The sequence below is a fragment of the Ranitomeya imitator genome, chromosome 5, assembly GCF_032444005.1.
Source record: "Ranitomeya imitator isolate aRanImi1 chromosome 5, aRanImi1.pri, whole genome shotgun sequence".
NCBI lineage: Eukaryota > Metazoa > Chordata > Amphibia > Anura > Dendrobatidae > Ranitomeya > Ranitomeya imitator.
This window is the reverse complement of record NC_091286.1, coordinates 448,161,975-448,178,213: the sequence shown is the minus strand read 5'-3', so window position 1 is coordinate 448,178,213 and position 16,239 is coordinate 448,161,975. Positions and strand designations below refer to the sequence as shown.

Sequence of the window (16,239 nt, the reverse complement as noted above, 5' to 3'; positions counted from 1 at the left end):
AAAGAAAATGGCATCATTTCATTATTCCTGTGGATTTGTATTCATTATTGCATTATGCATTTGTGCATGATGCATTTTACACATGCAGATCTGCATGTAATGCCGGGGTCACACTTGCGTAGTGTGACCCCGGCCTAATGAGTACAATATAGTATGTCAATTGTCCATTTACATGCAGAATTGTCTACATGTGCAATCTGTATGGGGATGAACAGTCATTCCTGCAGTTCTTCACAGCAAGACGGCTGCCATTTTGTCAGCAGCGCACACCCTGCTTGTTCACATATGTCAATGATCAGAACAAGCATTCCTATAACCGCTCATTAGCCAAGAATTGACCTAAAAGTCGATGCATAAGGGCCTTTATTTCCGAAGAAATTGGCCAATGTATTGACCTGGCACATGAATGTTTGCGATAGTAGTTGAAGGACACAAAGGCTCCTTAGATTTTCCTTGTGGGATTTACTTTATAACCCTGACTTGTAGATTAGAAAAGACTTTCCCTATACTACAGATAAGGAAATCAATATGGCATAACAAGGCAAACTTTTTCAATTTAAGCCGTTAGGGCTCATTCAAATGTACATTTTTTTTTCATGTAAAAACAGTTTTAGTTTCACAAGTGGTTTAGTTTAGATTTTCAGCAGACTGTCATCCTAGTGGTGTCCGAGTTTCCTTCGCTTTTCTTGGGTTTCTCTACCTTCTATCTAGCAGACTCTGAAAAACAGACAGTACTCGGATGGCATTTGAGTGCTGTCTGACATATTCACGGGTCCAAAGACTTGCATTGCCGATTTTGATCGGATACTCTGATCTATATTGGGCATGTCTTCACGATTTTGTGCAAACCACTCTATCGCAAAAAAGAAAAATCAGATATGTGAGCAGCCCCCCATAGATTATACTAGGTACGAGTGCTATCTGTGAAAAACAGAGAGAACTTGTATATGAAAAAAACTACCGAATTGGGGTTAATCGCTTTCTGAACCTGCCCAGTGCCCGAACTTTGAGTTCCCCCTTTCAGTGTTCGTCGTTCAGTTACGGGGGTGGAGTCGGCACGGGATCAGTCACCGATCTGTGTATAGAGAACGGCAAGCTGTAATCGTTCCCCCGATATTAGGGCTGGGTACAAGTCACAGTTACAGCAGTCGCACTCTATACACCAGTGTTTCTCAACTCCAGTCCTCAAGACCCACCAACAGGTCATGTTTTCAGGATTTCCTTAGTTTTGCATAGGTGATGGAATTATTGCTTGAGCAGGTGATGAAATTAACACCTGTGCAATACTTAGGAAATTCTGAAAACATGACCTGTTGGTGGCTCTTGAGGACTGGAGTTGAGAAACACTGCTATACACGGAGCAGTGACTGAACCTGCGCAGGCGCTGCCCCGTGACTGAACGCCAAACGCTGCCAGAAAGAATAGTTTATTTCCTTTCAGCAGCGGAGCTTAAAATGCAGGCATGGGGCAGGTTCAGGACAGTATTAACTTGCAGATTAACCCCATATCTGCAGATTATTAGCTTTTTTTTTTTTACGTGATGGGTAACCTTTAAGGCAAAGTTCCGACAATGAGTATTTGGTGCATTTTTGATGCTGCATATTTTCGCTGCACAAAAAAACGCAGCATCTTAAAGTTCCAGTAGAGTGGATGAGATGTATAGAAATCTCATGCCCACTATGCTTTTTTTTACTTTTTTAAGGCAGTGTAAACTTTTTGAAGTCTGCAACATGTTAATGTCTTTTGCGGTAAATATGCGGTTTTATTTGCAGATTTTCCCCATAGACTGGAATGAAATTAGTAAAATCCACATATATGTTTTTATTGAATTTGAATTGCAGCGGAAACACAGTAAAAAAAAATTGCAATCCAGACATGATTTTATCATTTTTTTTGTTTTTGTTCAGGTTTACCAAAGCTAAGTAACCGGAAGTATCAAAACAAAGTACCGTAGTTTATATCAAATATGACATACCAAAAGGAGACCTAAGAAATGTAAAAAAAAAAAAGCGCTCAAAATCGCAGTGAAAAAAACAAATGTAATCTAATTTAGCTAATTGGTGCAGGAATGCTTCTGAATATCAGCAACATCAAAAACTCTAAAATAATAAATTTGGGATCTTAGCCTAACAAGCCTAAACAATCCTATATTCTTATTATAAAATGTGAAAACCTGGGAGACATCAATACTTACATATGTATTACAGTTTTTCTTGTGTCATCGCATGTAGTTTTCTTTTTGAAATGTGCATATTTGATTTATATTATTATGTACTTACAAGTCTTTTCACTGTGTGTTTCTAGGACAAGAATGGTGAAGGTGCCAAGGAGCTGCAAAGTTTATGTTGTCATCATATGAAGGTGCTGCAGCTGAATGTCTGCAGCCAGGAAGAAGTGACACAAGCTGTTGAATTTGTGGCCAAAAACCTAGAAGACCCTAGTAAAGGTACATTGAAATACTTCAATGCTAACACAAGGGAAAGAATTGAGTAAAATCTCTCATTCTTCTAAATGATTTTATGTAGTTGAGACCTAATGCAGGGGTAGACACTGACAGTTTGGGGCCCCTGTACAAGAAATGTGTCTGGGCCTCCCTCCTTTCATGCTGACAAAGATGTATGTATATAACACAGTCTCCTCTCATTACGTATATTACTGTCCCTTATTACACAGTGCCCTTTCTTATTATATACAGCTCCATCCCTTACATATTGGATTATATAGAGCCATGTTTTTTATTACATACCGTCCTTTCTTGTTAGATAATCCAGTGGGTACGGAAAGTATTCAGACCCCTTTAAATTTTTCACTCTTTGTTTCATTGCAGTCATTTGGTAAATTCAAAAAAAGTTCACTTTTTTCTCATTATTTGTAAACTCTGCACCCCATCTTGACTGAAAAAAAACCCCAGAAATTTAGACATTTTTGCAAATTTACTGAAAAAGAAAAACTGAAATATCACATGGTCATAAGTATTCAGACCCTTTGTTCAGACACTCATATTTGTCACATGCTGTTCGTTTCCTTGTGATCCTCCTTGAGATGGTTCTACTCCTTCATTGGAGTCCAACTGTGTGTACCGTAATTAAACTGATAGGACTTGATTTGGAAAGGCACACACCTGTCTATATAAGACCTCACAGCTCACAGTGCATATCAGACCAAATGAGAATCATGAGGTCCCCCACCCCCATCATTGTCCTATCCCCCACATCCCTCATTGTCCTCTCCCCCATCCCCATCATGGTCCTCTTACCCACCCCCAGGATGGTCCTCTCCTCCACATCTCTCATTGCCCTATCCCTACTCCATCAGTCCTCTCCCCACTTTCATCATTGTCCTTTCTCCCACACATCTCATCACTGTCCTCTCTCTCCCAACCCATCATTGTCCTATCCCCCACATCCCTCCTTCTCCTCTCCCCCACATCCCACATTATCCTCTCCCTCACCCTCCATCATTGTCCTCTCCCCCACCCCCATCCTTCTCCCACATCTCTCATTGTCATCTCCCCAACACCCATCATTGTCCTCTCCTGTTGTGAGTTCCGTTCTGGAACTCCCTCCTGTGGTTGCTAATGGTATTTTTGCGAGTTCTGCCCTTGGGCTCCCTCTGGTGGTTTCAAGTGGAACTGCTGCTCCGGTAGGTAGCTGTGGCAGCTGCCTTCACTAATCGCCTTGCCTGGGTTTGTTAATTAAACCTGCTCTGGGCTTTAGTCCATGCCTGCTGTCAATGTTCTTGGTTGGATTTGATTCTTCCCTTGGATTTCTCATATGGCCAGTCCTTGTCTGCAAAAGATAAGTTTTGCTAGTTTGTTTGTCCATTTGTTTGGACTCTATTGCTTTGCATTTTGTCTTTGTCCAGCTTGTCAATATGTCTTATTCAGGCTAGCTGGAAGCTCTGGGAAAGCAGATTTGCCCCTCCACACCGTGAGTCGGTGTGGAGTTCATTTTTGTAAACTCTGCGTGGATTTTGTAGTTTTTATACTGACCGCACAGTATCCTTTGCTCTCTGTCTATCTAGTTTAGTTTTGGCCTCCCTTTGCTGAAATCTAATTTCATTTCTGTGTTCGTCATTTCCCTCTCCTTTCACAGTCAATATTTGTGGGGGGCTGTCTTTCCTTTTGGGGGTTTCTCTGAGGCAAGATAGCTTTCTATTTCCTTCTTTAGGGGTAGTTATATCTGAGGCTGTGACGAGGTGTCTAGGGAGTGTCAGGAACATCCCACGGCTATTTCTAGTTGTGTTGTTAGGATTAGGGACTGCGGTCAGTAAAGATACCACCTTCTCAGAGCTCGTTCCATGTTGCGTTTTAGCCACCAGGTCATTTCAGTGTGGCCTCTTAACCACCAGGTCATAACAGTACAGCAGGCCAAGAATGAATTGAATGCATCTCAAAAGAAGGAAAAAAGAAGAGTTCTGAACCATTTTTTTTCTGTGCTCTGTTCTGTCTTCTTTTTCCTCTTGATATCTGGGTGGTGCTGGATATATGCTCTGGTATGGAGGTTCAGGGTTTGTTTTCTCGTGTGGATCAACTTGCTGCAAGAGTCCAGAGTATCCAAGATTATATTGTTCAGACTCCGGCTCTAGAGCCAAGAATTCCTACTCCTGATTTGTTTTTTGGGGACAGATCCAAGTTTTTGAACTTTAAAAATAGCTGCAAATTGTTTTTTGCTTTGAAACCCCGTTCTTCTGGTGATCCCATTCAGCAAGTGAAAATCATCATATCCTTACTGCGTGGTGATCCTCAAGACTGGGCATTTGCTCTTGAAACAGGGAATCCGGCATTATTGAATGTAGATGCATTCTTTCAGGCGCTCGGATTGTTGTATGACGAACCTAACTCTGTAGAGCATGCTGAGAAAACACTGTTGGCCCTGTGTCAGGGTCAGGAAGCAGCAGAGTTATATTGCCAGAAATTTAGAAAATGGTCTGTGCTCACTAAATGGAATGAAGAGGCACTGGCTGCTATTTTCAGAAAAGGTCTTTCTGAAACCCTTAAAGATGTTATGGTGGGCTTTCCTACGCCTACCGGTTTGAGCGAATCTATGTCTCCAGCTATTCAGATTGATCGGCGCTTGCGTGAGCGCAAGGCGGTGCACTATATGGCAGTGTCCTCTGAGCAAAGTCCTGAGCCTATGCAATGTGATAGGATTTTGACTAGAGCAGAAAGGCAGAAATTCAGACGTCAGAATGGCCTGTGTTTTTACTGTGGTGATTCAGCTCATGCTATTTCTGACTGCCCTAAGCGTACTAGGAGGGTCCCTAGGTCTGTTACCATTAGTACTGTGCAGCCTAAATTTCTCTTGTCTGTTACCCTGATTTGCTCATTGTCGTCCTTTTCTGTTATGGCATTTGTGGATTCTGGCCCTGCCCTGAACTTAATGGACTTAGAATTTGTCAAGCGCTGTGGTTTTTCCTTGGAACCTTTGCAGAGTCCTATTCCCTTAAGGGGGATTGATGCTACGCCATTGGCCAAGAATAAACCTCAGTACTGGACACAGTTAACCATGTGCATGGCTCCAGCACATCAGGAAAATATTCGTTTTTTGGTGTTGCATAATTTGCATGATGTTGTTGTGCTGGGTTTTCCATGGTTACAGGAACATAATCCAGTGCTGGATTGGAGATCTATGTCTGTGACTAGTTGGGGTTGTCAGTGGATACATAGTGATATTCCTATGATGTCCATTTCCTCGTCCCCTTCTTCTGAAGTTCCTGAGTTTTTGTCGGATTTCCAGGATGTATTTGATGAGCCCAAGTCCAGTTCCCTGCCTCCTCATAGGGACTGCGATTGTGCCATTAATTTGATTCCTGGCTGTAAGTTCCCTAAGGGCCGACTATTCAATCTGTCTGTGCCAGAGCATGCCGCTATGCGGAGTTATGTAAAGGAGTCCTTGGAGAAAGGGCATATTCGCCCGTCTTCGTCACCGTTGGGAGCGGGATTTTTTTTTGTTGCCAAGAAGGATGGCTTCTTGAGACCCTGCATAGATTATCGCCTTCTCAATAAGATCACTGTCAAATTCCAGTATCCGTTACCTTTGCTTTCTGATTTGTTTGCTCGGATTAAGGGTGCTAGTTGGTTTACTAAAATTGACCTCCGAGGGGCATATAATCTTGTGCGTATTAAACAAGGTGGTGAATGGAAAACAGCATTTAATACGCCTGAAGGCCATTTTGAATATCTTGTAATGCCATTCGGGCTCTCTAATGCTCCATCGGTATTTCAGTCCTTTATGCATGATATCTTCGGGAATTATCTGGATAAATTTATGATTGTGTATTTGGATGATATTTTGGTTTTCTCCAATGATTGGGAGTCTCATGTGAAGCAGGTTAGGATGGTGTTTCAGGTCCTTCGTACTAATGCATTGTTTGTGAAGGGGTCTAAGTGCCTCTTTGGAGTTCAGAGGGTTTCTTTTTTGGGTTTCATTTTTTCTCCCTCGGCTATTGAAATGGACCCTGTTAAAGTCCAGGCCATTCATGATTGGACTCAACCTACATCTGTATGTAAAGAGCCTTTAGAAATTTTTGGGCTTTGCCAATTTTTATCGTCGCTTTATTGCTAATTTTTCTAGTGTGGTGAAGCCTCTGACCGATTTGATGAGGAAGGGCGCTGAATTGGTGAATTGGTCCTCTGCGGCTGTTGAGGCCTTTCAGGAGCTTAAACGTCGTTTTACTTCTGCCCCTGTGTTGCGTCAGCCAGATGTTTCTCTCCCTTTTCAGGTTGAGGTTGATGCTTCTGAGATTGGGGCAGGGGCCGTTTTGTCTCAGAGAAATTCTGATGGCTCTTTGATGAAACCTTGTGCCTTCTTCTCCAGAAAATTTTCGTCTTCTGAGCGTAATTATGATGTCGGCAATCGGGAGTTGTTGGCTATGAAGTGGGCATTTGAGGAGTGGCGACATTGGCTTGAGGGAGCCAAGCATCGCGTGGTGGTCTTGACTGATCACAAGAATCTGATTTACCTCGAGTCTGCTAAGCGGTTGAATCCTAGACAGGCTCGGTGGTCTTTGTTTTTCTCACGTTTTGATTTTGTGGTCTCGTATATTCCTGGATCTAAGAATGTGAAGGCTGATGCCCTTTCTAGGAGTTTTTTGCCTGATTCTCCGGGAGTTCTTGAGCCGGCTGGGATCCTCAAGGAGGGGGTGATTCTATCTGCCATCTCCCCTGATTTACGGCGGGTACTTCAGGAGTTTCAGGCTGATAAACCTGACCGCTGTCCTGTGGGGAAATTGTTTGTTCCTGATAGATGGACTAGTAGGGTAATTTCTGAGGTTCATTGTTCGGTGTTGGCTGGTCACCCTGGGATTTTCGGTACCAGAGATCTGGTGGCTAGGTCCTTTTGGTGGCCTTCCTTGTCGCGGGATGTGTGTTCGTTTGTGCAGTCCTGTGGGACCTGTGCTTGGGCTAAGTCTTGCTGTTCCCGTGCCAGCGGGTTGCTTTTGCCTTTGCCTATTCCTGAGAGGCCCTGGACGCATATTTCCATGGATTTTATTTCAGATCTTTCTGTTTCTCAGAAGATGTCTGTCATCTGGGTGGTTTGTGACCGGTTTTCTAAGATGGTCCATTTGGTGCCGTTGCCTAAGTTGCCTTCCTCTTCTGATTTGGTTCCATTATTTTTTCAGCATGTGGTTCGTTTGCATGGTATTCCGGAGAATATTGTGTCTGACAGAGGTTCCCAGTTCGTTTCTAGGTTTTGCGGTCCTTTTGTGCTAGAATGGGCATTGATTTGTCTTTTTCTTCTGCATTCCATCCTCAGACAAATGGCCAAACGGAGCGAACCAATCAGACCTTGGAAACCTATTTGAGATGCTTCGTGTCTGCTGATCAGGATGATTGGGTGACTTTTTTGCCGTTGGCCGAGTTTGCTCTTAATAATCGGGCTAGTTCGGCTACCTTGGTTTCGCCTTTTTTTTTGTAACTTTGGTTTTCATCCTCGTTTTCCTTCAGGGCAGCTTGAGCCTTCTGACTGTCCTGGTGTGGATACTGTGGTGGACAGGTTGCAGCAAATTTGGACTCATGTGGTGGACAATTTGACGTTGTCTCAGGAGAAGGCTCAGCGTTTTGCTAACCGTCGTCGGTGTGTTGGTCCCCGGCTTCGTGTTGGGGATTTGGTCTGGTTGTCTTCTCGTCATGTTCCTATGAAGGTTTCTTCCCCTAAGTTCAAGCCTCGCTTTATTGGGCCTTATAAGATTTCTGAAATTATCAATCCAGTGTCTTTTCGTTTGGCCCTTCCAGCTTCCTTTTCCATTCATAATGTGTTCCATAGATCCTTGTTACGGAGATATGTGGTACCTATGGTTCCCTCCGTTGATCCTCCTGCTCCGGTGTTGGTTGAGGGGGAATTGGAATATGTGGTAGAGAAGATTTTGGATTCTCGTTTTTCGAGGCGGAAGCTTCAGTATCTGGTCAAGTGGAAGGGTTATGGCCAGGAGGATAATTCTTGGGTTGTTGCCTCCGATGTTCATGCTCCCGATTTGGTTCATGCTTTCCATTTGGCTCGTCCTGATCGGCCTGGGAGCTCTGGTGAGGGTTCGGTGACCCCTCCTCAAGGGGGGGGGGGTACTGTTGTGAGTTCCGTTCTGGAACTCCCTCCTGTGGTTGCTAATGGTATTTTTGCGAGTTCTGCCCTTGGGCTCCCTCTGGTGGTTTCAAGTGGAACTGCTGCTCCGTTAGGTAGCTGTGGCAGCTGCCTTCACTAATCGCCTTGCCTGGGTTTGTTATTTAAACCTGCTCTGGGCTTTAGTCCATGCCTGCTGTCAATGTTCTTGGTTGGATTGGATTCTTCCCTTGGATTTCTCATATGGCCAGTCCTTGTCTGCAAAAGATAAGTTTTGCTAGTTTGTTTGTCCATTTGTTTGGACTCTATTGCTTTGCATTTTGTCTTTGTCCAGCTTGTCAATATGTCTTATTCAGGCTAGCTGGAAGCTCTGGGAAAGCAGATTTGCCCCTCCACACCGTGAGTCGGTGTGGAGTTCATTTTTGTAAACTCTGCGTGGATTTTGTAGTTTTTATACTGACCGCACAGTATCCTTTGCTCTGTCTATCTAGTTTAGTTTTGGCCTACCTTTGCTGAAATCTAATTTCATTTCTGTGTTCGTCATTTCCCTCTCCTTTCACAGTCAATATTTGTGGGGGGCTGTCTTTCCTTTTGGGGGTTTCTCTGAGGCAAGATAGCTTTCTATTTCCTTCTTTAGGGGTAGTTATATCTGAGGCTGTGACGAGGTGTCTAGGGAGTGTCAGGAACATCCCACGGCTATTTCTAGTTGTGTTGTTAGGATTAGGGACTGCGGTCAGTAGAGATACCACCTTCTCAGAGCTCTGTTATGAAAGGCAATTCAGAATCACAATGGACATGGAGGTCAGAGCACATACAGTGATCTGACAATAACCCAAAATAATAGAACGAGCTCTGAGACGTGGGAACTCTGCAGACCGCAATCCTAATCCTCTCCAAACACAACTAGAGGCAGCCGTGGATTGCGCCTAACGCTCCCTATGCAACTCGGCACAGCCTGAGAAACTAACTAGCCTGAAGATAGAAAAAATAAGCCTACCTTGCCTCAGAGAAATACCCCAAAGGAAAAGGCAGCCCCCCACATATAATGACTGTGAGTAAGATGAAAAGACAAACGTAGGGATGAAATAGATTCAGCAAAGTGAGGCCCGATATTCTTAGACAGAACGAGGATAGGAAAGATAACTTTGCGGTCTACACAAAACCCTAAAGAAAACCACGCAAAGGGGCAAAAAGACCCTCCGTACCGAACTAACGGCACGGAGGTACACCCTTTGCGTCCCAGAGCTTCCAGCAAAACAAATAGACAAGCTGGACAGAAAAAATAGCAACAAATAGCAAAGAAGCACTTAGCTATGCAGAGCAGCAGGCCACAGGAATGATCCAGAGAAACACAAGTCCAACACTGGAACATTGACAGGAAGCATGAATCAAAGCATTAGGTGGGGTTAAGTAGAGAAGCACCTAACGACCTCACCAGGACACCTGAGGAAGGAAGCTCAGAAGCAGCAGTACCAGTTTCCTCCACAAACGGAAGCTCCCAGAGAGAATCAGCCGAAGTACCACTTGTGACCACAGGAGGGAGCTCTGCCACAGAATTCACAACAGTACCCCCCCCTTGAGGAGGGGTCACCGAACCCTCACCAGAGCCCCCAGGCCGACCAGGATGAGCCACATGAAAGGCACGAACAAGATCGGGAGCATGGACATCAGAGGCAAAAACCCAGGAATTATCCTCCTGAGCATAACCCTTCCATTTAACCAGATACTGGAGTTTCCGTCTTGAAACACGAGAATCCAAAATCTTCTCCACAATATACTCCAATTCCCCCTCCACCAAAACCGGGGCAGGAGGGTCAACAGATGGAACCATAGGTGCCACGTATCTCCGCAACAATGACCTATGGAAGACGTTATGTATGAAAAAAGAATCTGGGAGGGTCAGACGAAAAGACACAGGATTAATAACCTCAGAAATCCTATAAGGACCAATGAAACGAGGTTTAAACTTCGGAGAGGAAACCTTCATAGGAATATGACGAGAAGATAACCAAACCAGATCCCCAACACGAAGTCGGGGACCCACACGGCGTCTGCGATTAGCGAAACGTTGAGCCTTCTCCTGGGACAAGGTCAAATTGTCCACTACATGAGTCCAAATCTGCTGCAACCTGTCCACCACAGTATCCACACCAGGACAGTCCGAAGACTCAACCTGTCCTGAAGAGAAACGAGGATGGAACCCAGAATTGCAGAAAAATGGCGAAACCAAGGTAGCCGAGCTGGCCCGATTATTAAGGGCGAACTCAGCCAAAGGCAAAAAGGACACCCAGTCATCCTGATCGGCATAAACAAAGCATCTCAGATAGGTTTCCAAGGTCTGATTGGTTCGTTCGGTCTGGCCATTAGTCTGAGGATGAAAAGCCGAGGAAAAAGACAAGTCAATGCCCATCCTACCACAAAAGGCTCGCCAAAACCTCGAAACAAACTGGGAACCTCTGTCAGAAACGATATTCTCTGGAATGCCATGCAAACGAACCACATGCTGGAAGAACAATGGCACCAAATCAGAGGAGGAAGGCAACTTGGACAAGGGTACCAGATGGACCATCTTAGAAAAGCGATCACAGACCACCCAAATGACTGACATCTTTTGAGAGACGGGAAGATCTGAAATAAAATCCATAGAGATATGTGTCCAAGGTCTCTTCGGGACCGGCAAGGGCAAAAGCAACCCACTGGCACGAGAACAGCAGGGCTTAGCCCGAGCACAAATCCCACAGGACTGCACAAAAGAACGCACATCCCGCGACAGAGACGGCCACCAAAAGGATCTAGCCACTAACTCTCTGGTACCAAAGATTCCAGGATGACCAGCCAACACCGAACAATGAACCTCAGAGATCACTTTATTTGTCCACCTATCCGGGACAAACCGTTTCTCCGCTGGACAACGATCAGGTTTATTAGCCTGAAATTTTTGCAGCACCCGCCGCAAATCAGGGGAGATGGCAGACACAATTACTCCTTCCTTGAGGATACCCGCCGGCTCAGATAAACCTGGAGAGTCGGGCACAAAACTCCTAGACAGAGCATCCGCCTTCACATTTTTAGAGCCCGGAAGGTACGAAATCACAAAGTCAAAACGGGCAAAAAACAGCGACCAACGAGCCTGTATAGGATTCAAACGCTTAGCAGACTCGAGATAAGTCAGGTTCTTATGATCAGTCAATACCACCACGCGATGCTTAGCTCCTTCAAGCCAATGACGCCACTCCTCGAATGCCCACTTCATGGCCAGCAACTCTCGGTTGCCCACATCATAATTCCGCTCAGCAGGCGAAAACTTCCTGGAAAAAAAAGCGCATGGTTTCATCACTGAACAATCAGAACCTCTCTGCGACAAAACAGCCCCTGCTCCAATCTCAGAAGCATCAACCTCGACCTGGAACGGAAGAGAAACATCAGGTTGACACAACACAGGGGCAGAAGAAAAACGACGCTTCAACTCTTGAAAAGCTTCCACAGCAGCAGAAGACCAATTGACCAAATCAGCACCCTTCTTGGTCAAATCGGTCAATGGTTTGGCAATACTAGAAAAATTGCAGATGAAGCGACGATAAAAATTAGCAAAGCCCAGGAACTTTTGCAGACTTTTCAGAGATGTCGGCTGAGTCCAATCATGGATGGCTTGGACCTTAACAGGATCCATCTCGATAGTAGAAGGGGAAAAGATGAACCCCAAAAATGAAACCTTCTGCACACCAAAGAGACACTTTGATCCCTTCACAAACAAAGAGTTAGCACGCAGGACCTGAAAAACCGTTCTGACCTGTTTCACATGAGACTCCCAATCATCCGAGAAGATCAAAATGTCATCCAAGTACACAATCAGGAATTTATCCAGGTACTCTTGGAAGATGTCATGCATAAAGGACTGAAACACTGATGGAGCATTGGCAAGTCCGAATGGCATCACTAGATACTCAAAATGACCCTCGGGCGTATTAAATGCAGTTTTCCATTCATCGCCTCGCCTGATTTGCACCAGATTATACGCACCACGAAGATCAATCTTGGTGAACCAACTAGCCCCCTTAATCCGAGCAAACAAATCAGATAACAAAGGCAAGGGGTACTGAAATTTAACAGTGATCTTATTAAGAAGGCGATAATCTATACAAGGTCTCAGCGAACCATCCTTTTTGGCTACAAAAAAGAACCCTGCTCCTAATGGCGATGATGACGGGAGAATATGCCCCTTCTCCAGGGATTCCTTCACATAACTGCGCATAGCGGTGTGCTCAGGCACGGATAAATTAAACAGTCGACCTTTTGGGAATTTACCACCAGGAATCAAATTGATAGCACAATCACAATCCCTATGCGGAGGTAGGGCATCGGACTTGGGCTCATCAAATACATCCCGGTAATCAGACAAGAACTCTGGAACCTCAGAAGGGGTGGAAGACGAAATTGACAAAAATGGAACATCACCATGTACCCCCTGACAACCCCAGCTGGACACCGACATGGATTTCCAATCCAATACTGGATTATGGGCTTGTAGCCATGGCAACCCCAACACGACCACATCATGCAGATTATGCAACACCAGAAAGCGAATATCCTCCTGATGTGCAGGAGCCATGCACATGGTCAGCTGGGTCCAGTATTGAGGCTTATTCTTGGCCAAAGGCGTAGCATCAATACCTCTCAATGGAATAGGACACTGCAAGGGCTCCAAGAAAAAGCCACAACGTTTAGCATATTCCAAGTCCATCAAATTCAGAGCAGCGCCTGAATCCACAAACGCCATGACAGAATATGATGACAAAGAGCAGATCAAGGTAACGGACAGAAGAAATTTTGACTGTACCGTACCAATGGTGGCAGACCTAGCGAACCGCTTAGTGCGTTTAGGACAATCAGAGATAGCATGAGTGGAATCACCACAGTAGAAACACAGCCCATTCAGACGTCTGTGTTCTTGCCGTTCAACTCTGGTCAAAGTCCTATCGCACTGCATAGGCTCAGGTTTAAGCTCAGGTAATACCACCAAATGGTGCACAGATTTACGCTCACGCAAGCGTCGACCGATCTGAATGGCCAAAGACATAGACTCATTCAAACCAGCAGGCATAGGAAATCCGACCTTGACATCCTTAAGGGCTTCAGAGAGACCCTTTCTGAACATAGCTGCCAGCGCAGATTCATTCCATTGAGTGAGCACGGACCACTTTCTAAATTTCTGACAATATACCTCTATCTCATCCTGACCCTGACAAAGAGCCAGCAAATTCTTTTCTGCCTGATCCACTGAATTAGGCTCATCGTACAGCAATCCGAGCGCCAGGAAAAACGCATTGATATTACTTAATGCAGGATCTCCTGGCGCAAGAGAAAATGCCCAGTCCTGAGGGTCGCCGCGCAAAAAAGAAATAATAATCAAAACCTGTTGAACTGGATCACCAGAGGAACGAGGTTTCAAGGCCAGAAATAACTTACAATTATTTTTGAAACTCAGAAACTTAGTTCTATCTCCAAAAAACAAGTCAGGAATAGGAATTCTTGGTTCTACCATAGATTTCTGATCAATAGTGTCTTGAATCTTTTGTACTCTTGCCGAGATCTGATCCACAAATGAAGACAGACTTCTAATGTCCATCGCTACACCTGTGTACTGAACCACCCAAATGTCTAGGGGAAAAAAAAGACAAAACACAAAGCCAAGAAAAAAAATGGTCTCAGAACTTCTTTTTTCCCTCTATTGAGAATCATTAGTACTTTGGGCTTCCTGTACTGTTATGAAAGGCAATTCAGAATCACAATGGACATGGAGGTCAGAGCACATACAGTGATCTGACAATAACCCAAAATAATAGAACGAGCTCTGAGACGTGGGAACTCTGCAGACCGCAATCCTAATCCTCTCCAAACACAACTAGAGGCAGCCGTGGATTGCGCCTAACGCTCCCTATGCAACTCGGCACAGCCTGAGAAACTAACTAGCCTGAAGATAGAAAAAATAAGCCTACCTTGCCTCAGAGAAATACCCCAAAGGAAAAGGCAGCCCCCCACATATAATGACTGTGAGTAAGATGAAAAGACAAACGTAGGGATGAAATAGATTCAGCAAAGTGAGGCCCGATATTCTTAGACAGAACGAGGATAGGAAAGATAACTTTGCGGTCTACACAAAACCCTAAAGAAAACCACGCAAAGGGGGCAAAAAGACCCTCCGTACCGAACTAACGGCACGGAGGTACACCCTTTGCGTCCCAGAGCTTCCAGCAAAACAAATAGACAAGCTGGACAGAAAAAATAGCAACAAATAGCAAAGAAGCACTTAGCTATGCAGAGCAGCAGGCCACAGGAATGATCCAGAGAAACACAAGTCCAACACTGGAACATTGACAGGAAGCATGAATCAAAGCATTAGGTGGGGTTAAGTAGAGAAGCACCTAACGACCTCACCAGATCACCTGAGGAAGGAAACTCAGAAGCAGCAGTACCAGTTTCCTCCACAAACGGAAGCTCCCAGAGAGAATCAGCCGAAGTACCACTTGTGACCACAGGAGGGAGCTCTGCCACAGAATTCACAACAGAGCTCGTTCTATGTTGCGTTTTAGCCACCAGGTCATTTCAGTGTGGCCTCTTAACCACCAGGTCATAACACTCTCCCCCACCACCTACGCTGTCCTCTCCCTGACATTCCACATTGTCCTCTTCCCCACAGCCCTCATTGTCCTCTTCCTCACCCACATCATTGTGCTCTCCCTCATCCACATCATTGTCCTCCTTCCTACACATCCCATTGTTATCCTCTTCCGACCCCCATAATTGTCCTCTCTCCCATGCATCCCAATGTCCTCACTCCCACCCATATCATTGTCCTCTCTACCAAACATCCCATCATTGTCCTCTCCCCCACCCCATCACTGTCCTGTCTCCACTGCCATCATTGTCCTCTCTCCCACATGACATCAATGTTCTGTCCCACACATCCCATTATTGTCCTCACCCACCCCCATAATTGTCCTCTTCCCCACCCACATCATTGTACTCTCCCCCACACATATCATTATCATCTCCCCATCCCATCATTGTCCTCTCTCCCACAAATGCCATCATTGTCCTCTTCCCACCCCATCATTGTCGTCCTCTCCTTCACACATCCCTCATTTTCCTCTCCCCCACATCCCTCATTGTCCTCTCCCCATTATTGTCCTCTCCCCCACCTTCCCATTGTCCTCTCTCCACTCCCATTGCTGTCCTTTCCCCACCCCATCATTGTCCATGCTACCACACATTCTATCATTTTGTCCTTTCTCCCAGACATCCCACCATTGTCCTTTCTCCTACACATTCCGTCACTGTCCTCTCCCACATTCTGTTATTGTCCTCCCATCCACCCCATCATTGTCCTCTCTCCCATACATTCCATCATTGTTCTCCCCTTCCACCCCTTATTATCCTCTCCCCAGTGTATTGGGAAAAAAACAAACAAAACACACTCGCCTCTCTGTCCGGCTGACATCATCAAGCCGCGTGAGCCTGTGTCACGGAGAAAGCGCCGGGCAGGAAACTGAGGATGTGTTCCTGTAGCTCCGCTGCCATATCTGCCTGTAGGTAGATGAGCTGCAGAATTGCTCTCTGCGCCCTGCCACTTACTTCTGTAGGCAGCGGAGCTGCAGGATTGCTCCCTGCCCGGCACACCACA

General features: G+C 45.2%; 1 protein-coding gene across 2 annotated transcripts in view; it reads left to right on the top strand.

Moving 5' to 3' along the window:
* The window catches only part of LOC138638146 (D-beta-hydroxybutyrate dehydrogenase, mitochondrial-like), a 45,427-nt gene that overhangs the window by 7,475 nt on the left and 21,713 nt on the right, over positions 1–16,239 (top strand). For both annotated transcript variants that reach the window (XM_069727193.1, XM_069727194.1), the window contains exon 3: positions 2,305–2,446. In XM_069727193.1, coding sequence (XP_069583294.1) covers positions 2,305–2,446 — 142 coding nt within the window. The remainder of the gene's footprint in view (positions 1–2,304; positions 2,447–16,239) is intronic.